Consider the following 21,716-nt stretch of genomic DNA (forward strand, 5'->3'; position numbering starts at 1 on the left):
ATTTCTAGGAAGGAGTTGTCTAATTAAACGTACAGCAGCAAAGAAAGTACTTTTAACCACAAGGCTGGTGTCCTAATGAACGTAATCACTGGATGGGGACAGCTTAGGAAACAGAACTTGACATCTCCCGGCGGAGGCAGAGATGGAGGGGAAACATACTTGGGGAGAATTCCCAATCAATATTTAATTGCGTAGCATGTAATCTGCCTTAGTATTTTTTAAAATAAAATTAAAGCCCCGCAGAAACTGGAGAGCCTTTAAAGCAGATTTGAGGAGAGGGAGCCTCTTTTTTTTTTTTTTAGAGCTGTCTGGGGAGGGAACAGCATCTAACTGCCCCTGTAGGCATGCAAATTGTTCTGTAGTTGGCAGAATGGTCTGAATGCAGGCTTTGACGGCATGGATTTATAGCCTTCCCCCCGTCCGCCACGGTCTTCCTCCTTTCCTGGTGCCTCAGTTTTGTTGTCTGTGAGTAGGGAATACAGAAATTCCCCTGGACCTCACAGATGTTCAGCTATAGCTCGCATCTGGAATGCGTTTTGAGAAGAAGCCAAGTTATCCATAACCAGCCCTATGCCGCGGTGCTGTGCAGCTGAAAGACAGCGGAGAACCGGTGGGTCTGAGTGATGGGCAGAAGATGCGTGGTGCAGATGGGTGGGCAGGTAGATCCAGGTCGAGCTTGCGCTAGCAGAGGCTCTTGGGCAGGGCCTGATGCTGAACTGGGAGGTCTGGGCTGCGTGTGGGAGCAGGCAATGGTGTAAATGCCCGAGGAGTGGCTGGTCCCTTGCAGGATGGACCTGTGTTCAGTGAGGCAACGTGCCCCCATCTCTGTGAAGTGTCACACGAGGTGTTGGTGAGCTGTTGGGAAAAATCCAGCTTGGCAAGGCGTCTAGGGGCTGTCCTGCCCAGGGAGCAGTGCCATTGCTGGGGCAGGGGGTGGCTTGAAAGAAGCGGGCATGTAGGCAGGGAGCGATGGGCAAGTCGCCATGGCTGGTGCCCGTCGGGTTTATAGCGGACTCAAAGCCTGTGTCTGGGGGTGAAATAGAGCAGGGCAGCTCACTGTGCATGCCAGCTTGCACCCCGCGGAGTGTTTGGGCTTCTCAGAAGACTCGGACACAAAATAAAGGAGCCAACTGATGGAAATCACCGCATCTCCAGTCGGAGCGGAGATGCTGATTTATGCCCATGGAGCCGTAGTATCTTCTAGCATGGAGGACGATTTGGGAATAATGAAGCCGTGAAATGGAGTTTCCTCTGTTTTGAGGTGGTGGTGGCCCTGGCAGGGAGATGCAGAGGAAGGACAGCGGTGGGATGCTGGCGTCTTTTTTTTGTTTGCCTGTGGCAGCTCAGGCTACACTGCCAGCCCTTGCTCCGTCCCCAGAGAAAATACTCCGGCTCCGCTGCGATTAATCTAATCGGCCACTGGATGTCAATGTTGCCTCATCCAATTACTAGTGGGAAGGTAGGGGATCTTCAGAAGGAGGGAGAAAATGCGGCTGTCAGAATAGCGGAGGTTGGATGTTGTTTTCTTGTGCGAAGTTGGTTATTAAGCACCGTAGGGCCACGTACGAAGGTACTGAGGAGGAAACAGTTGTTGCTCTTGTTTTGCTCAGCCAGGGTGGGATTGGATCCAGTCTGCTTTAAGACAGAGTTGGGACAAAAAGCCTCAGCGGAATGAAAAGCTGGCTACAAAACCATATCCCCTTCTTCAAGGCACAGCTCGGTGCGTGCCGAGTTGTTGGTGGTTGGCGTCAGGCCCTTACGTGATGTTCAGGAAGACAGTGATGCATCTCCTGTGGAGCTGGGTGCGAGGAAGGTTTGGGGACGTGTAGTCAGAAAACAGAGCTCTAGGAGGGAAGGGTTCTCAGCGGCGTGCGAAAGCAGATCTGGATTTAAACATTGCAGCTTGGCTTCCTCTCCGTTATCCATCTTCTAGCCAGTCGCAGGGAAGCACAGGCAGCAGCTGCATCCTGCCAAGATTCATGATCAAGAACGCCTCTCCCCCCACCTCCTCCCTCCTTTCGACAAACACTTTAAATCCAGGCCCCGGTTCGGGAAGCAGGTGCGGCAGCTGGCCTCTCCAGCCCATTTGCGCGCCCAGATGGGGCATCTCTGAGGGCGGGGAGCGCAAGTCCTCGGGAAATGGGAGCCCTGAGTGTTGATGCAGGTCTGTAGGTACGGCCCCGACGGGCTGAGATGCGTCTCAGTCCTTTCCTACGTGCTCTGTGGTGTGAAACCGCTGAAGACAGACCTCCCCACAAAGACCACCCGTGGTTGCAGAAGCTGTGCGTGCCCTTGGCTTGGGTAGCACGTCCCTGGCAGCGAGACCTGGGGGCTGGTGAGGGCTCCTTGCCCTCGCTTGCACCTCCGCAGCAGTTAAAGGCAGGACATTGCTCCCCTGAGCTGTCAGCCCGCTGCCTTTCTTTCCTAGCAGTGAAAAGGAAGGAAAATGGACTCGTGGTTTCTATCCCTTTGGAAATATATCCCCCCCCCTTTCACGTTGGGTTCATTTGAGTGCGTTAATATCTCAAATTTAATGATAAGTCTAACGGAATTCATTTATAAGATAAATAAGATGTTATTAGTACGTTAGTAGCAAAAAATGTGCAAGGACATTGCTAATCTAAGGTGAAAATGCCTTTCTGCGTGAAATTTAATTAGCAGATTGTGTTCTATTAGTGACTTTTATGGGGAGTTCATGAAAATGAATACAAATATGATCCAGGCAGCCTCTGCTGTGAAGTGAGAGCCTTGCTAACCTCCCCTCCCACTCCCTACCCCGCTGCTGCCGACGAAGGAAAACAGCGACGTGTGTCTTATCCCTTTGCCAGAAGAGGACTTTGCAGAGGCAGAAGGGCAGCCTGTGGCCACCTTAGGGTTGTGTTTTGAAGGGCAGCAAGTCTGGGTGTCGTAAGTAGAGTGTATTCACAGCACGTGAAATGGGGTGGGGGAGCCATAAATGTCCCGTCTCTTCCTTCTGTCTGAGCAAGCAGCTGGTCAGAGCTGCTTTTCCGTGATAAGAGCAGTGGTGGTTATGGAGATCTCCTTCGTGCTTCGACTTTCCTCCTTAGCCAGATGTCCTGCAGCGGTCAGCACTGGTAGCAGAGGATGCCAGCTCCTGCAAAGGGTCAGAGATTCAGCATCAGGCTGCCATGTGCTGGCAGACCTCTGCGATTGTGCCAGCCTGTTGGCGTGTGGGACCTGCAGGGGAATGGATCCCATCCAAGAACATCATACATCTTTTAAAGACTTATGGTCCCCTAGCAAGCCGGAGGGTGTTGAGCAGCTGTTACCGCCAGGCTGTGCCGGAGTCACACGCTGTAGAGATGTGCTGGTGTCCCTTTTCCTCCTGGCTCACCTTGCAGAGCCAGCACAGCAGGGGCTCCCATGACGGAGCGGTGGAGGTGACATTGATGAGCCTTCCTAGGTTTTGTGCTAAACACCAGTGCTCGGGGTGTTGCTGGAGCTGGAAAGCATTCCCACTCTGCGTGTGGTTTCAGGATCTTATAGATGACTTATGAAGGAAAAACATCTTGGCATCAGCAACAACAACAAAAAAAAGAAATAAATAAAAGGCCTCTTTGTCCTCAGTCTTTCATGGGAAGACTGTCTTGCACACCCTGCTTTGGTGGGAGTAGCTGTCGCTGTGGCATAACCTCCTCCACCCTATCTAGGACCTTCTGGTCCCAGTCAATATGTGGCTAAGGGAGATATCCCTTAGTGATGCTGCCAGCTCCGTGCTCTTGGGACCAAAAGCCAGGCTGAGATTCTGCCTCGGCCAAAACCTGTAGCCAAACTGCCATTGACTCTGGGGTCTGGACGCTGTGCAACAGGCTGCCCACGCAATCTTTGTTTGAAAGTGTTTGTGGGGGCATTGGAGCTTCAGAGGAACAGGGAGAGGCTTAGTGCGCTGAGAAGTAGCGTCAGAGCAGTCGCCTTCCCCTTAGCAGACCTGTCCCATCCCTTGTATTCGTGCAGAATGAATCCAGTGAGCCCTGTCGGGCTTTTGAGGCTGGGGGAGAGTCTGTGAGCTACTGCTGCCGATGCAGGAGGCATCTGGTGGTGGTTCGAAAGATCCTTCCCTCCCATCTGCGGGTGCAGGATCCAGGTCTTGCCGATTTCTTTGCTGAACAGAGGCAGAACAGCAAAGCAAATGCACGGGGAGTCATTATTCATGCAGATGATCCTCACAATTCAATGGAGGTAATTAGGAGAATGATGGAGGAAATTAGCACTTTCTCTGGGTTTATTAATATTAATAAAATGATTCCACGGTTAAAAATAATAATAATAATATTAATAAAATAAATACAAAACTTCAGAAGAGCTCTGCCTAGCTACTAAATACCAGTCTGCTCCAGGCAGTGATCAACCAGTAGCTTGAATTAGTCTTCAGAGGCTTTTGCCCTCTCTACGGATGGTATCGTGTAACGGATTGAGGCATATTTGGGGTCATTTCTGGTTTCCCACTTTTATCTTCCACATTAGGGAAAAGAGCTGAAGCTCTGCAGATGCTTAAGGCATTGGAAAGTTGAGTGGCTTGACTTTAATTTGCCAATGGCCTTGAAAATAGGGTGTTTTCCGAGAACTGCCGCCAATGCCTGTTGTCCTCTTGCTTCTTCACGTACTTTTTCTGTAGTGGTCCTAGCAAGAAAAACGTTCCCACGTCTCCGCTTGCCAGAGGCTCAGTGCAATGTGGGTTCCTGGGTCTGTCATGAAGACCCGTTTCCAGGTTGCTTTCCCAGTCGCTTTTCCCATTCTCTCTCAGAGCAGAGCACTACGGACCTCTGACACAGATGTGCAGTATGGCCTTGGGAGAGTTGCTCGGCTCTCGGTGCCGCTGGTGTGCGAGATCTGCTGGAGTGTTTGCAGGAGGTTGTTTGCAGAGGGTGAGGAGATTATCAAATTAAAGACAGCACAGAATGTTATTAATGAAAATACATGACAAATGTATTTAAATATGTAAAAATTTAATTAGAACTCGTATTATTAAAATATTGCAAAAAGTGCTTACTGAAGCCCTCTGCTTTCTTTTGAGATCAAGGCTTTTTCAGTTTCTTGCATGCTAAGAGGAGGATTTGGGGTAAGGAAGGGGAATAATTGGTACCAAGTGGCTTCTGCAGAGGGCAGTGGGACTTTTGCTTTGGATCTTGAATGCAGGATTAGGCCTGGCTGTATCCATGGGAATACCTGGCCGGTGTTTCGATTCTTTTAGGAAAGCGTTAATGGGGTTTTGCAGTCATCGAAGCAATTCTTTGCTGGCTAGGAGGGATATCAGAAGAGGTTCGGTGTCGGGCTGGGATCTGTGCTTTAAGGATCGGTGAAGGATGGCAGCAGGCTGCCAGCAGTGCTGGGAAGGGCAGGGAAGACCCCGGGTGGGGTGTTGGACTTGCGACTCCTCCTCCATCCACGGGAGATGCGTGCACTGAAAAAACTTACTGAGGGGAGCAGAGAAAAGGCGCTCTGAGGTGCCAAGCTGTGTGCTCTGTGCCCTTTTCCTCCTCGGCACACCTAGCATCTCCCTGCTTGGGGCACCAGGGAGCAGCTCTGTGTGTTTTCGCTCCGTGGGGAGCTGTGAATATGCAGGTCGCAGCGCTCTCCCGGCTGACCTGATTGCGCTCACGCTCCCCAGTTAGAGATGCCAGTCTGGTGGGTGGTGCCAGTTCCCAGAGCCTTCTCCATCTGCCTTTATTTAAATGGGAAAAGATCAGAGCAGTTGAACCCATTGCTTTAATGATAGATTCCATTATATTAAACAGAATTGCAAAAAAAATTGGTTTCTATAATTAAAAAACCCCTCCATGGCTAGACATGATGGCTTTCCGCTGGTGCTTTGCATGTGATCTCCATCTTACACTGGGGATCCTCGCGTCTTCCCCGCTTCTGTGTCGTATGCGGGTGGTGAGAGGACCCAGTGCTTCATCTCCAGCGAGCCACCGCTGCGGCTCCGGGATGGGGAGCCAGCTGGGTTTCCCTCTGCCATCCGCTCGTGTCTCGGGAGCCGTGCCCAGGGCCGTATATCCTGCGCTGCGGTGGCAGAGCCATCGGGGGGGGGGGGGGGGGGCGAGTATTTCCATTCCAGAGGAATTTGCAGGGCTGGCAGTTTTAAGGGGCGGGGGAGGAAAGCAACCCTATCTCCCAACTTGTAAATTAAGCAGGTCTGGTCGGGAACTGTCACCGCAGGAGAAGAAATATGAAACCTCTGGGGTCGCGTATGCGGAGTAATTTTTCTGACTGTAACTCTACTTAAAAGTAAGGATATGATGAAAATGCTTAGAACATTTTAAATGGACCCAGCAGAGATCTGATTCAGCTCCAGTGAAGTCTGTACAGACTTTATTGGGTGTTGGCTTACGCTAAACTCGCTAACACCAGAGTTTAGTGCGTGGCTGAGAAATAAATTGGTTCCTTCTCCTTATTAACCAAAAATATTCTTAGATGAATAGTCTTTTTTAAAAAAAATTTGTTTATTTTCTATTTTGATGGGTTGCAATGCAGGAGAGCGAGGAGCTTGGTCGTGTTGAGGCGAGAGACCGGGGTGCTCGCTCCCCACCTTGATCCAGGGTGCAGGCGGGCTCCACGCCGAACTCCGGATGGGTCAGGTCTCCACGTGATGGAAACCCCCCCGCCCCCCGAGGTGAAGCTGACCTTGAAACGCACCCAAGGATGTCTGTGTGCTTGTCAGGCTCCCTGCGAGAAAGCCAGCTGGCCACGTGAGGCGTTACAGGGTAAAGCTCGTTTTAGGGACATTTGGAAAAAACCCAGCAGTGAGGACTCCGCAAAAGCTTGAAATGTCACCCCACGTGAACCTCCCTTGGGAGTAAATCGAGACAGGTCCCGTCCCAATTCTGCTCCCTGGTCTTTGCCTCCCTTGCTTTGAAGTGGCTGAGCTGGGTGCGCCTGGCTTCTCCCTGGCAGCGTGCAGAGCGAGCCCGGTGAAACCTTGCAGAAGAGCCCTCTGAAATCAGCTGTGACCCTGAAGCGTTTTCAATTCCAGGACGTGCCAGGTGCGGGGAGTTCATTTAGGGGGGAAGAAGCGGGAGAGGTGCATTATGAACTCTGCCTGGCATGCAAGGATGCTCCAGGGACCCTGCTCGACTCCTCCCTGCTCCCACCTGCTCCAGCGCAGGCAGGAGCTGAGAGCTGCAAGCCGAGATGTTTTGAAGGCCCGTGCGTGTTGGCTGGTTGCCTTGGGAGAGGGGGCGCGTGTGGAAGTGCAAAAAGGAGCGCGTGCCAAGGCAGAGGCAGGCTCCTGGGCTCGCCCAGGGTGGCGGTAGACGGGGCGAGGGGGGCGCATTGCTCCTCGGTGCATCTCTCGTGACCTTTGTGGGGCCGTTTGGGACACGGCAAAGGGCGGTGCTTCTCTCGTGCTGCAAGGCACAAGCAAGGGAGGAGGAAGGTTTTGGAGCTCACGTCTGTCTCTGCAGGATTAGCTCCCTCTCTGCGGTGCTGCTCCTGCTTCCTTTGGCCGTTCTCTCCGGAGCGAGATGTCTGGACCAGGCACATCATCCCAGGCAGCACATGCACCTCCCTTGGTTCTACTGGGAGGGATGCAGGCAGGGCGGGGTGAGCTCCGTCGTGATGTGGTTCAGTGGAGACAGACGTGCCTGGCTGGCCGCGCAGCCTCGTGAGACCCTCCTTCTGCTCCGGCATCAGGCATCCCATTCCAGGGGAGGTTTTTAAGCGCCCAGGTTGCAGCCGCAAGAGGGGGGGAGGGAGGGAGGAAGTTCCTGCTTTTCTACACTCCTTTTGGGAGTGTAGGGAATGCCCTACATCATCTCCCGTAAGAAATTGATAAAGCTGGGTTTGGTGTGTGATTGAAGACTGGGGCAACTGTGAGTGCATTCCTGTGTGCCTCCGTGAAATGAGGCCTCTAGCTTTTCAGGACTGTGGTGTGATGGGAGGAAATTTGGGTGGAGTGCAGAGCGAAAGCCACCCCAGCTTTCCCATCTTTTTCCCTTGTCTCCCTTCCTGCCTCCCCTGGATTTCAGCGGTGTGAGATTTTCACCCCGTGCGTAGGAAACAATATCTTGGAGGAGCCTTGGAGCCATTTGTTTTCCGTTTAATTGGCTAGTGGGGAGAAAATAACGAAGGGAAGTCATGCAGGGGAAGTTCTCATTGGTGCTGTTTTTGGCAACGGAGTCACAACATCTTAAATTTATTTATTTAATTGCATTATTAAAAGTATAAATAAAAATAAATCCAGGAGAGCAGCCGGATCTATGCTTTGCATCTCTAAAATAGAACCATAAATGCCACGGAGCACTGGGGGAATGATTTATTAGCCTGTTATCGTGAGTGACTGGGACGCTTTCGATGGAGTCCTTGCTAATTTCTAACAGCTGCATTAAATCACAGATGCTATCAGCTATTATAAAATAATCACCCAGCGGTCTGCAAACCAGCACGAGCCCAGGGTCAGTGCTGGAGCCCTTCATTTGTTTCACATCTCAGCCCCTCCGATTCCTGCTAGGGTGGGAAATAAATAGGACTTGTAGCGGCCTCATTTTATCATCCAGGAGTTGACAATAAATAAAACCTCTATAAACCTTTTTCTAAAAGGAGTTTGGACTGGAATTTGCAACGAGAGGAAACCTTGTTTTGTGCTTAAATATGGCCGTGTGATGTCAGGACTCCTGGGTCCTATTTCTAGCTCTGAAGGGAAGCCTGCGTTTGCTGATTTATCGGGCAGATGGAGGATTTCAGGGTTTCGGCTGCAGATGGGGCTGGAAGGAAGGGAGAAGGTCCTGTGGCAGTTAGGGACGTCTGTCTCGGCTCCTCCGCCTTCGCTTCTCGGTGCTGTTTCAGACAGGTCACTTAAATTTCCCTACAGCTTGACTGCCTTCCTCTCGTTTGACAAACAACGTGTGTGTTTATGTGGCTGGGCTCCAGAGGGGGTTAATGCTTGGCCTGGAAATCTCTTTAGAAGTGCCAATTTGTAGTGACAGAGAAACAACAATGAATTGGAGAGCCTGTGAGGTCCAGAAGAAGTGAGCAAGTGGCTGCTTATCAGGATGGTGGCTTGCAGAGCCAGCCACAATAGCAGGGGTGGTTTTAAAGGGTGAAGGAGATGGGAGGGGAAAAAACCCAAACAGCGCCAATAAATAAAAATAAAGCGGTTAGGAAGAAAATGCCGCCCATCTGTAACGCTCGTATTTTTCTTCGCAGTTTTGCTTTCTGTTAGAACAGCTGCTTAACGTGACAAATACCGGCTTTAATAACAGCGTACGGGAGGAGGTGCAGGCTGGGCGGGGGAGCGATGGGGCTCGCTAGCTCCTCGTGCTATCTGATGCTCTTACCTGGGGATGAACAGCCATGGGGAGGGTGACCCTGGTGACTTGCACCGACCACGTCGAGCCTGGGGAGATGGTTTTGGAACCGGAGCCAGCTGTTTTGGGAACCGTCGTGGTTTTGCGGCGATGCGTCCTTGTTTGAATTGGTGGGGTAGAAGGGGCTTGGCCCTGAATGTGGTAGAAGGAGCCTCAGGGCTATCTGTTGGTGGAGGAGCCAGCTCCTGGTGGCAACCTGGGTTGCTCCAAGGCCCTGCGTCCACGGGGAATGGTGCGCATTGGAGGGACCCTGGGCTTCCAGGGTGGCCTTGGGCAGGGTCTCTTCTTTCCCCAAAGGTTTTTGGGTGCCTTTGTCTTCTCCTACCTTGTTATTTTCTCTGCAAAATGGGATAACGGGCTTTGCAGCTTGCAAAGCTCGTTTCCTTACTGCGGTATCGGAGATTGTCGGGTTGTCAGCAACCTGGAGATAGCAGGGATTGCTGACAGCAAGCAGAACCGAGTCAGTGCTGTGTACAGAAACCTTGCTCAGCCTTTGAAACTGCAGTCAAACCCTCCCCCAAGGTTACTCTTCCTCATAAAGCATGCTTAGTTTTGTTTGCTGCAAACCCAGGTTTTAATCCCAGAATCCAGACAGACCCGCGCTTTGAAGAGAATTGGGTTGGAGTCAGAAGTGAATGGCTCAGACCAGGCTGACTCTGAAAGATGAATTGAGGCTGACCCAGGAAGATGGAGATGTTCACATCCCCAGCCTGGCTTTGCAACTTGCATATTTATCTTGTTGTGCCTGGTACCACTGGGAACAAATCAGCAGCAAGACACGTACGGAGCCGATGCGCTGGTTCAGGTAGCGAGGGACCCGCGCTGGCATTTACCCTCAGCTCAAACCAGACTTCCAGGGAAGTTTGCAGGAACCGAGATCCTTCCCTCACCTAATGTTTTTTTTTCCCCTCGCTTCAGCCCTTAGAATCAAGAATTTCAAAGGTGAAAAAAACATCGTCTGCACTGGCCACAGAGGGGCAAGACTGAAAATACTGAGAATTTTTATTTCTCCAAGGACTCGCAGCCCGCGAAGCCTGGGTAGTTCAGACAGGCTGAGAACAAGCGTTTAGACCGTTACTTGCTTAACACGACTGCCAAACCTGCCCCGCAGCACCGCGGTGGCGAGCACGCAGGGGCAAGGAGGGGGAACGGGGGCTGTTTTCCTCCCCAGTTCTTCCGAGACCCCACTCAGCTCCCCTCTGCTCCCAGCCCTCCTGCCTCTGCCTCTTTCCGAGAGCTCCTGCAAGCCAGCTGCCCCGTCAGCGAGATGTTGTGAAGGCTCGTGTGTGTTGGCTGGTTGCCTCGGGAGAGCGGGTGCGTGTGTAGGTGTGAAAATTGAGTGTGTCGAGGCAGAGGCGGGCTGCTGGGCTCGCCTGGGTGGTGGTAGACAGGGCGAGGGGTGCGTTGCTCCGTGGTGAGAGCCCCGGGGCCGTTGGGGCCCATCCTGCCCTAGAGGAGAGGGCCGTGTTGGAGGGGATGAGAGGTGCGTGGTGGGCAGGCGGAGCACGAAGGGCAGTGCTTCAGCTCCTGGGTTGCAGGGCACAAGCCATTGCTCGCAAGGGAAAGGCAGGTTTTGAAGCTCCTGAGGTTCATCTTTATGTAATTAGACGAATTTTTCTCTCCTTCCCTCCCTCCTTATCTTTAAATCTTGCTGTCTTGGACACTCTGCTGATAGCGAGGCAGGTCTGAGGTTTGGTCCAGGCCAGCAAACCCATCGGAGCGGGGCTGTGCAGGGCACCAGGGGGTGCAGTCAGTCACGTCTGCATTGCACAGGGATGGGTTTGTTGCCCAGGCCAGTGCTGGGGGATGCCTGGTCCTCCTGCCTCCGAGCGTGGGAGCAGGTTGTGTCAGCCCAGCCAGGTCCGTGATGGGTGGCTCTCCTGTCATCCAGGTGTGAAAAATAGCGGTGCATACTGGGGAGAATGGGTAGGTAGGATTTTTCTTTCTTTCACCTTCTGCGTGTCTGCTGGGGGCACTGTTTCTGGCCCTCCCAGGACAGCCAAGAGTGTGGTGTTTCCCTGTTCGTGCATGTAGAGTAGGTGGCACAACTGCGCTCTGATCATTTCTGCGTCTCTGTATTTTGTAAATAAGCCCAGAGGCTATGTGATGGCTTCGTATTTAGAAGCAGGATAAACAGGGCTATGTGCTATCTATTTATTTGTGCTTTTATTCGTTCAGTTAAGAGCTCACAAAACACTTTGCAAGCATCTATGAAATGAGCCTTGTTAAGCTCCCAGGAGAGGGGTGAAATGTTCCTGCTCCACTTGGCAGGTGGGGGAAGCTGAGGGGCTCCAAGAGGCAGGAGTGAATCCCACGCCCTGTTTTCCATTTCTAGTCTGTGATGGTTGGTAAGACTCAAATGCACATCGTGTGCCTGGGCTGAGCAATATCAAGCCAAGATCCTCTTTTCTTGTGTTTCTCCTGCTCTGGGACTAATTCGGGAAAGTGATTGTGCCTCTGCACCTTGTCCCAGTTAGAAGTCATTAGGTGGTACATGAGCATGATACTAATGATGGAGAAGCCATGTCTAACCCAGCCTGGCTCCTTTGCTGTCAAAGCTTATTCCTATCCACACATCTTCAACTCCTCCATCTCAGAGGTGCCTTCAGGCCTGTCCATGCTTCTGGCCCCTTGGACCTTGGGGTGGCCAGTGCCCTCAGTTGGAGACCACCATGCTGTGCATGGCCTCTTCCTGGTTGCTCCCCCTTTCCCCTCTCTCTGTGGTTCGGGTTCAGCTTGTGGCACGTGAACATTTGCTGTGGCTTTTTGCCAAACTCGGACCTCCTCCTCCCAGCACTGAGTCAGGCTCATTCGTAGGATTTGGGGGGACCCTAAGATGCTCCTGCACAGTGGGGACCCACGTGCACATATGGCCCTTGGCTTTCTGTAGGCTGGCAGATGATTTTGCCAAGGCGAGCCTGCGTGATAGACTTCTGCTCCTGCCTCCTGGGATGCGGTAGGTGGGTGCAGCTGGGCAAAATGGTTGTGACCCTCCCTCTGCGGAAAAACTGTGTAGGTGTTTTGGGGCACCCTCCTGTCCCCGGGGCTGGGAAGATGGGGTGCGTGCAGCGTGCTTGCCGTGGCTCCATCAGCGCCCGCTCTTCAACAGCGGCACCCCAACGCCAGCTCCCATCCCCTGCGCTCACTTCGGGGCTACGGGGGACCCTTCGAGGTGGCAGTGGGGGGAAACGGGGCCATCGTGCTGCCCCGTGCTTGGCCGTGCTTAGAGCAGACGAGTGCCTGTGGGAGGGTGCAGCGCTGCTGCCCTGTTTACAGCAGCTTGTCTGCCTCCGCTGTTCGTAACCTACTTTCCCTCCTTTCCCTCTAAATAGGACTTTGGGCCGCGGGTGGATGGAGCAGCTCTTCCCCTGTCCCTGTCCCTTGTCCCCTGCAGCTCAGGGGGTTCAGAGCGAGAAGGGGCATTTTGCAACCTCAGACCTGCCTCCTGCCCTGCCCTTGTCTGGGGGGGGGGAGGTACATGGACCCTGTCCCCAGCAGCAGCCTGCCCTACAGCCCTGTCCCCAGCAGCCCTGGAGCTGCAGCGTGCCCGTAGTGCACGCACAGGTTCCCCTGAGCAGCCCCGCTGTGGAAACCCCCTGTCCTTTGGGGGGAGGGGGGTAGTATTGAAGCAGGCAGGCTTTTAATTCCTGCTTACTATCCAAAGTGGGGTTTGGCTTCATCCTGCACACGGGCAAAGCCGTGCTCTGTGTCCCCCCACCTCGGCATGCCCTGCCCTGCCCTCCTGCAGCGGGGTGACTGCAGACACCCCTCCTTGGACCAGGACTCCGTCCACCCTGAGGAAGCCCAGCTGAAGGTACTCCTCCACCCTGCACTTTCTCTTCTCCAGTGCTCAAATTCCCTGCTTTTGGACCCAGTGTGTTTTTTTTTCCTCTGCTTCCCAGGGATGTGGGATGTTGGGGAATGGGCTCCCGGGAGCATCTCTTTGACAGGTGCCTGCACGGGCTGTGCAATGCGGTGGGGTTTTTGTCGTGCTCTTTTGGCAATCAGCTGGCGAATTTTATTTTGCAAGACAAAGTCCTCCGTGAAGCGGGCTGAACTTTGGTGTGTTTTGATATGGAAATGGTTTGGCAGTGAAACAAAATGTCGCATGTCTGTAATCGGCCCCCCGCCCCTTCCCTCGAGAGTCAGGTTTTAAGGGAGAGACCACATGGGAGTTGAAAACTTGCCCAAGCGCACTAAATACCAACAGGAATGGCAACAACAAAAAAAAATCTTGGCATCGCAAAGGAAGTCTTTAACATTTTGCTTTCCTTAGGAAAAAATAAATAATAAAAAAAAATCCTGGATCGTTGTCAGAAATACTGCTGGAAAATTAAATCCTCGCCTTTCAAGCTTTTGGGGCGATGTTGTGACGGCTCCACGCGGTTCTGCCGTGCCCGGTGTGTCTCAGCCCCTTCGAGGTTTGCTTGAGCAGCGTGCGGGGTGTTTTCAGAGTTGTGGTTTTTTTCTTTAATATTTGGTGTAGTGAGGGAGGCTGCTTTTAACTCCGCAAGGTGGGTGTCTTCAGAGCTGCCTCCTTTTTGAATATCAGTTGTCAGGTTTACACGCAGTTTAAGCGTGCCATATGTCTCTGGTTCAGCTGGGGATTTTTAGCTGCACGTTGAGCATTAAGTGTGAAGTAGCCTCGTTCAAACCCACGGCCATCGCTGTGGGTGTTGCAGGTCCTCCTCAACCACGACCCGCCTCGCCACGCTGTCGGCGTGAACCCCAGCTGGGTTTGCATGTTCTTGGAAGGATTTTATGGGTGTGGGGAGGATTTGTGCTTGTGTTCAGGGCACGAGGATGGTGTTGGAGGGGCTCACTGGGCGTTGACTGCTAAGCCAGTCCAGCCGTCGGTGTTAGTGAGGAGCGTGAGCCTCGAGTTTGCATTTTCTGCCCAGGCGAGCTCAAGCACCGCGATCAATTTGAAGAATAGGCTGCATTTTTTTTCACTATTACCTCAGCGGGTTTTTTTTTTTGCTAAATTCGTGCGATAAAATGCATTAAATGTAACAGCATGGAAAATAAAAGTTCAGTTTGCGGAGAGAGCGTGATTTAGTGTGAAGATAAAACAAGATAAAACAACTGGAAAAATGAAGTGGGATAAATAAATTCTGCTGGAGAGAGGTGAGGGTGACAGAGGGGGAGAGCTGCCTGTTCACCATCGGCCGGGCAGCGGTCAATCCAGCTGTGAATGGCTTTCCTAAGGCTTTCATCCTGGGAAGGGGGTGATGCTTTGCCGTGTCCCCCCTCCCGCGCGCCGGTGGCTGCTCAGCTTTATCCCCGCACTGGGATATGTCGTTCTCCCTGTTGTGCTACTTTGCACGGGGGGTGTGTGCTCCTCCTGCCCGTGCATGCTCTGGCTTTCGGGTGAAGAAATGAGAATATTCAGCAGCCAACGGGAAAAGCAAGAAGCAGGGCGGCGAGGTGTGGGGGAAGAGGTGTCGGGATGGATTGCCAAATATGCTGGGGAAAAATTAGCAGCTGCAAGTGTGCGAGAGAAAAGGTGGAGAAGAGAGGGGGTAGAGACAGATGGAGAGAAGGAGGGAGAGAAAGAGGAGGTGGGAGAAAAGGGAAGAGGGATAATAGTGCAGAGAGATATTAGTTAAAAATCTTATAGCCCGAAGCCCAGACGCCATCTGTACGTAGCAGGATACCAACAAGACGCAGCTCGCTCTGTGCGCCGTGGAGGTGTTCCATACGTCTTGGCCAGATAGTGTGGCCAGGATGCTCAGGATTAGAAATTCCACACGCCCCAGGAGAGAGATGCCTTAGAAGAGCCCCGTGTTTCGAAAGCGCCGAGCAGCTGTCTGCAAGCCAGGGACCCGGAGAGGAGCTGTTGTCTTTGAAAAAGCTTGTCTGGGGTTTCCAGAGGGAGATCTGGAGAGCTTCCGCTTCCACCAGTGCTGGAGGGCGAATCCCTGGGAGCAAGGATTAGCTCTTTGATTAAACAAGCCCAGGTCCTCCAAGGACTGCTCTCCCCTGCAGCTCTGATGAGGTTTTGCTTTTCTGGGTGCAGCATTAACCCCTTCAGCTGCGAACAAGGCCGAGTGGCTTAGAGACACCAAAGTTCATCTCAGAAAAAAAAAAAAAAGCAATTTCCTGTGATCTTTCCCTTAAGATTTGTGGTTTTCTCTGCCTGGTGAGGACTGTGTTTTCCCCTTTGACAGGGACATGGTGGCTTGTTGTGGCCTCCACAAGAGAAGTTGCTCTCCTGGGGTGAAGTGCACCTCGCTGGTCTGTGCTTTGTAGTGTTCCCCTACCCAGGCAGGGTGCTTGTGAGAAGGCTGTGAGCTGTGAATATCTGTGTCTGGTTTTAAAAGGAGTTAGAAATACTCTTTGGAGCTCTATCGGAAGAAGCAGTGACCCCAAGGCTGCTTGTGAGTTGGGGAGGTGACGCTTGCTGGCTGAGTATGTAGGGTCACACTGTCATCGGAGTCTCCCCATCCCTCCCTGCATTCATCTCCTCCTGCTGCCCAGAGAGCACCTTGGCATGCCCTGAACTGTGTGGAAAAGGGGAAAATAATCCAGGAGCAGCAGCGAAGCCGAAGAATAAAATGCAGGGTGGCCGTCCGTCCGTCCCGGCGGCTGCAGGCTGCTCCCCGGCACGATGCCGGAGCAGCGCTGCCGCTGAGCTGCTCCGCAGCCCCCGGGCTCTGGTCCCTCACTAATTACTTCCAGGCCTGTACTCTTGACATTTGCAAGCTCCTGATTAGAGCAACGAGGGAGAAATCTCCGAGGGAGATGGGAGGCCAAACTGCACCACTAATAAAAGCCGAGATTGACAATCGGCTGGGAGGCGAGAGACGGGGAGGTGGAGGGACTCGTCCTTGCAGTCTCAGTTTCTTTCTGAGCCTCTGGGATGATGAGAGAAGGTCAGGGCTTGTTAATGTCACCGTGAGGAGCAGGATCTGCCACTGCCATATGCCTGGTGCCTCCAGGGCCCGTGCCAGCCTCCGAGTCCCTCTCAGCCAGGCGGTATTTTTAGACGTGGACCTGAACGGAAGCCACTCGCATGACTACCCCGTACAACCTCAGGTCTGCAAACCGTCTGGGTACCCAAAGTGGCTCTGCTTTCGTGTCTGCTGACTTCGTGTTTGCATCCAGATTTTGTTAGCCTCCTGGATTTCCAGGTTTTTTTATCCTTACCCTTTCCCCCCCCACGTCCTAGCTCGCTCCCTCCATTTGACAGCAGCGCGCTCACTCAGGAGGTAGCGTTAACCTGACTGGTGGGACTGGGAGATATTTGTGATGGGGGGGTCCAGAAGGCCAGGGCAGGAGAGGCTGCTGTAGCTGCCTGCGCCCGCTGTTGGATGCCTGTAGTGGCCTCCAGGGTGAGTGTGGTTGAGACATGTCACCTGCAGTCCCCTGCGTAGCTGTTCCAGGCTGTTGGGTCCCTACCCAGTTAGGCAGGTTTCTGTTACATCAGTAGGTATAATGTTCCCTGTCCAGCCCTCTCCTTCCCCTCCCTGATGCCCCATATATGCTTACCTGTGCCCAGCTGTCTGTCTGTCTGTTCGTGCCCTGCCTTTACGTCTGTTCATGTAGCCGTGTCTCTCTAGCCTCCTCAGAGGCTCTTTCTGGGGCAGACAGGCTTTTTTTCCCCTTTAAACCTCCCCTTTCCTGAACTGCATCGGTTCTGGCAGGCTTTGTGCTGCGCACACTCTAGGTCTGCAGCTTCCTCTCCCAAGGGGTAAACACCATTTTACCCAGCAGAGCTTCTGGTCCTGCAGCATCCTCCCCCCCGGGAGCTCGTCCTGCTGCTGGACAAGGCTCAGCAGCGCCTAGGGTTGGGCTGTCTCGCTGGTGGGGAGCTGCCATGGGTTCGTGCTGACTCCTTTCTGCTGCTGCTCCCTCCCCACCAGCAGACAAGGTTCCTCTGTGCCAGGGCGGGAGCAGATCAGGAAGGAGATGGGGTGTCCTTCCTCTCCATCCTTCCCCCTGAAGGATGCCTGGCATTGGAGCAGCTGACCTGCATGTTCGGGGTTAAGCCAACTTTTCGGCAGCTGAAGAGCTTTCTGATGGAAAACTCAGCCCTGCTTTGCTCCGTGCTTCCCTTGCCTCCTAGGCTGTCCTATTTATCCGAGCTGCAGTGAGCATCCCTCTGGTGCCTGCAGCCATAGCTGGTGCCGGGAGCCAGCACGCGTCTCTGCAGTGCTAGCCCGTGGCTAGCGGTGTGTTTAGGGTCGCTGCGTCCCGCTGTCCTATACAGTGGACCTACTACGCTGATAATTGGGCTTGGGATCGCTGAAAAACCCTTGCAAAACCTCTTTGTCAGTTTTAGCAGCTGCGTTTGTGTTTCTGGATGAGGCTGGGGTCCCAGAAATAGCTAAAAACTCTTTCACTGCTCATAACGCTCCTCCTTTAGCCCCTGGAAGGGGCAGGTATATTCAGCAGGAGAGGCCGATGCCCTTTGGAGGAAGGCACCCAACCCAAGGTCCGCCCTGCGTTGGCTTGGGCGTGAGGAACGCTGCGGGGAGATGGCAGCGTGAGGTTGGTTTCCTTTTGTAGGCACAGAGACTGGCCGGTCTTGGTGCCCTCGGTTGCTCTTTCAGGAGGTAAATGGTGGTCTCTGGGCGTCTCCAAAGGAGGAAATTGGCGGCCGATGTTGCGAGCGGTGGGGTGGAAAGCCCTCGGGCTTCCTCCTGCAGCGATCTCCGCGGCAGAGAGTGGGGACAGGCGTGTCCCCAGCAGCGCGGTGCGGCAGGGGTTAAAGGCTGGCGTGCCAAGTGTGCGCCGCTCCGCTCCCCGCCTGCCTCTGTGTGTGTGTGTGTGTGTGTGTGTGTGGGTGTGCGCTGGGTGTGCAGGGGGTGCTGGGTGTGCGGGAGCCCAAAGTGCCGGTCAGTGATGGAGCCGCTGCCATGACAACCCCGGGAAGTCAGCCTCCGCGCCGCCCAGGGATGCTGCCGGCCGGCGCTGGGATGCTGCTGCCGCCGCCGCCGCTGCTGCTGCTGCTGCTGCCGCCTCGCCCGCTCCCCCGAGCACCCGCATCCCCGTTTTTTGGCTGAACGGGGACGGGGAAGGGGTGGTGTTGGAGATCCGGAGACCCGCTTTGCTCTGCCTCGCGTCCGGGCGGTGGGGACGTCGCCTGCAGCTCCGCGGGGAAGTTTCGATCTTGCGACAGAATCGGCATTTTGGGGAGCTTTTGGGTTTTTGGCTTCGGTTTGGGTTGTTTTTTTCCGTCTTCCTTTTCCTTTTCCCTCTATTCCTTAAACAAAAGAGCAACAGCCGGCAAACAACCCAACTGTTTTGCTCCCCCAGCCTGTTTTTATGGCCGCCCTCCCTTTCCTGCAAGAGACACTTACGTTTCCTCCTTGGGTTATAAACTTTTGATGCCAGATCTCCGCAGCGTGTGCCCAACTGAATCTTAAAGTAGCGTCTCGAGCAGACACACATCTGTGACCTTCATCTCTTGCTCTGCACCTTCTCTCCTCCTCTTCCTCCTCCCTCCCAGCCCTCCCGTCCTCCTCCCTCACCCAAGGATACTGGGGACTCCCTCCGGATGCCGCTCGGCAGGCTCAGCGCTCGCAGGCTGCCTTGCCGGGGGCTCTCCTGATCTCCGTGGAGCTCCGGTGGTTTTGCTCCCCCCCCTCCCCACACGCACGCACCTCCCTCCCTCCTCTCCCACCCTCCCCCCCCCAACCCCCCCCCCCACCCCTTTTTCGCTCCTGGTGGCCTTGTCGGGTGTGTTTTTTGCCTGTTGGAAAAGTCCCTGCTGCCCAGGATGGGGGTCGGTGGGTGCTTAGCCCTGCCCTGGAGGTGCCTAGTCGTCCTCTGTCTCAGGCTGCTCTTCCTTGTGCCCGCAGGAGTGCCCGTGCGCAGCGGAGATGCCACCTTCCCCAAAGCTATGGACAACGTGACTGTGCGGCAAGGGGAGAGTGCCACGCTCAGGTAGGAGCAGCTGGGTTTCTACCTTGGGGGGCACCGGGGGGGGGGGGGGGGTTGTCCTGGCTGCGGCTCTCGGGGGATGCTGTGCGCCGAGCGGGGCTGACGGAGGGTCCTGGGACCGGCTGGAGACTTTGCGTGCGTCCCGGGGGCTCGTCCCCATCGTGGCAGGGGACACCTCGGTGGAGCGGTTCCGGGGGGGGGGGGACGACGACACTGACATGTTGGGGAGCGGGCTGCAGCGCGGGGCTGGCAACCGGCCGTCGGTGCTGGCGGGGGGCTGCGGGTGCCAGACGAGTTGCTGACAAAGGGGGGCTTAGGTGGCAGACAGTGAGTTAGCGCTGCCTGACGCTCCCAAAGTTGTCTCCGTGCGTGTGTGCCTGTGTGGGAGGGGAGGGGGGGTCCGCACTGCCTGCGCCGATGCCAGCCTGCATTGCCAGCGGGTTTCCAGGGCTGCGATGCCTCCGAGGTGTCAGTGTTTCGCCTTGATCACTTTATAGTCTCTGCACGAATCTGTTAATATCAAATCAATCTTTTACTCCAGGGGTGCATCTTATGAATTCTGATGGATGCTTTACCTTATGCTGTTTGCTGTAGGAGAAATGCAGGCAGCCGATATGCAGACGGGCCACTTCTGTGCTGCACAATACAGCAGAGCATCCCTTTTCATCCCCTGAATGAGTTACAGGTGTACATGGTGCATTACCCGTGTAGGGATAGCAGCTCTCAATAGACATCGCAGCAGCGTGGCCAGATGAGCAGATAGCAGCCCAGCCGGTTTTCGGAGGGCGGTGGGGAGTCAGCTCGTGCCTGGGGCTTTGGGTCGTGCTCTGCGTGCTTCAGGCAGCCCAGGGAGGACCTGAGCTGGCGAATCCAGCTGGGCCAACAGCCCTGGGACTTGGGGCAAGAAGCACAGGGGTGGTGAGGTGCGAGTCTGGAGCGAGCGAGTCCGGAGGAGTTAGTCTGCTGCTTTTCTCTGCCATAGGGAGCAGCGTGTGCCCCCCCGACGCGAGGCTGGCTGCTCCCTCGCTCAGACCTGGAGCATAACACGGCTGCAGCAGCAGCGAGCAGCTGCTCTTCCCAAAGCCAGGCACAGGGATGATGGCACAAGCGAGCCGAGCGTGTCACGCTCTCTGCGAGCAGCCGAGCCGTCGCAGGGATGAGGAGCTTGTGCTGGTTTGAGCAGAGGGTCCTCTGCTCACCGGGGTGGTGGGAGCACCGGAGTGGGGGGTCAAACAGGCTTTCTGTGGCCGGGGTGGTCTCTGTAGGGGGGAAACATTCAGTGTGTGATGTGGTGGTGGGAAACAGGCTCTGGCTTGAGGTCTGTGGTGCTGAGAGAGGCGTTGGTCGCTCGTCTGCCTGCCTCCCGCCACGGCGCCTGCCAGGCTTTGGGATGTTGCCTGGGCTGGGCGCATCCCTGTGCCTCGGTCCCAGCCAGGGACCCACTGGGACGCGCTTGTCATCACCCCATGTAACTGGGAGCCGTGGTACAGCAGGAGGGCTGAGGGCACGTTTCCTTGTGCTCTTCATAATTGGACTGCAACGATGATTAACCTGAGGTGGACTGAGCAAGGCAGTTTAAAGAAGACAGTCCCCCAGAGAGATGCCTTTGGCCTTGGTGCTCTTTTCCTCGCTGTCTGAATTTGTTTCCCCGGTGAAGCGTGGGGTTTGGGGCTGTCCAAGGCAATGCTGGTGGAGGACAGAGCAAGACGGGTGCCTGCTGTGGGAGAGCTGTGCCAGGGGCTGAGCCCCTTCCCCGGGGACTCCCGCGGCTCCTGCACTGGCCGAGCCTGCTGCCAGCAGAGGGCTGACTTGGATCTTTCTTTTTTTTTTTTTTTTTTTAAGCTTCTGGCCTCTTTTCTGTGTTGTTTTCGAGAGGAGATGTTTGTGAAGCAGCCAGCCCCGGAGCGGTGGGGTATTTTAGCCTTCCTGTAGGAAACTCTGCATCCCCCAGGGGAACTTAGAGGAAGCCTGTGCCCCAAAAGCACTTGTTCTCTACCGGTTTCCCCCCTCGGCATCTGCTCCTGCCCAGGCTCTCCAGTGCACCTTTTCCGTGCTCTCACCCCTTCAACTTTTTAGCTTTTCCCTGCTGCGGTCAGGTTTCTGGCCTCCAGCTCCCCTTTGCCCTCAGTTCTCCCCATCTCCACTGGCATGGCTGTTGCCCAGAGGTCCCCCTTCTCCTCTCCCACCCCTATTTCCCTGCTCCTGCCCCTCTGCAGCCTCTGAGTAGCGAGCAGCTCTCAGTCTTCCCTTGGGGTCTGGAGGTGGCCGAGGCATTGCACGCAGCGACCCAAAGGGGCAGCGTCAGCCGTGGGTTGCACGCAGCATCCACAGGTCTCGAGGATGCGGCTGGTATTTATTTGCAGGCTCTGGTACCCTACGGAGAGCCAGGAAGGCAAAACTGCCCTGGGCAGTCTTTCTGTGTGGGTGATGCTCGTGGTTAAGATGTCTAGCGTCGGGTCCCCGATGGGATTTTCTCCTGGCGCTTAGTCTGCGCACCCATAG

At 54.6% G+C, this 21,716-nt stretch overlaps 1 protein-coding gene across 1 annotated transcript in view; it reads left to right on the top strand.

Moving 5' to 3' along the window:
* LOC104350293 (opioid-binding protein/cell adhesion molecule homolog) overlaps window positions 1–21,716 on the top strand; it is a 285,972-nt gene that overhangs the window by 172,632 nt on the left and 91,624 nt on the right. The window contains exon 2 of the mRNA XM_086476882.1: window positions 19,133–19,217. Coding sequence (XP_086333008.1) covers window positions 19,133–19,217 — 85 coding nt within the window. The remainder of the gene's footprint in view (window positions 1–19,132; window positions 19,218–21,716) is intronic.

The sequence above is a fragment of the Leptosomus discolor genome, chromosome 22 (genome assembly GCF_034619465.1).
Source record: "Leptosomus discolor isolate bLepDis1 chromosome 22, bLepDis1.hap2, whole genome shotgun sequence".
Lineage (NCBI taxonomy): Eukaryota > Metazoa > Chordata > Aves > Leptosomiformes > Leptosomidae > Leptosomus > Leptosomus discolor.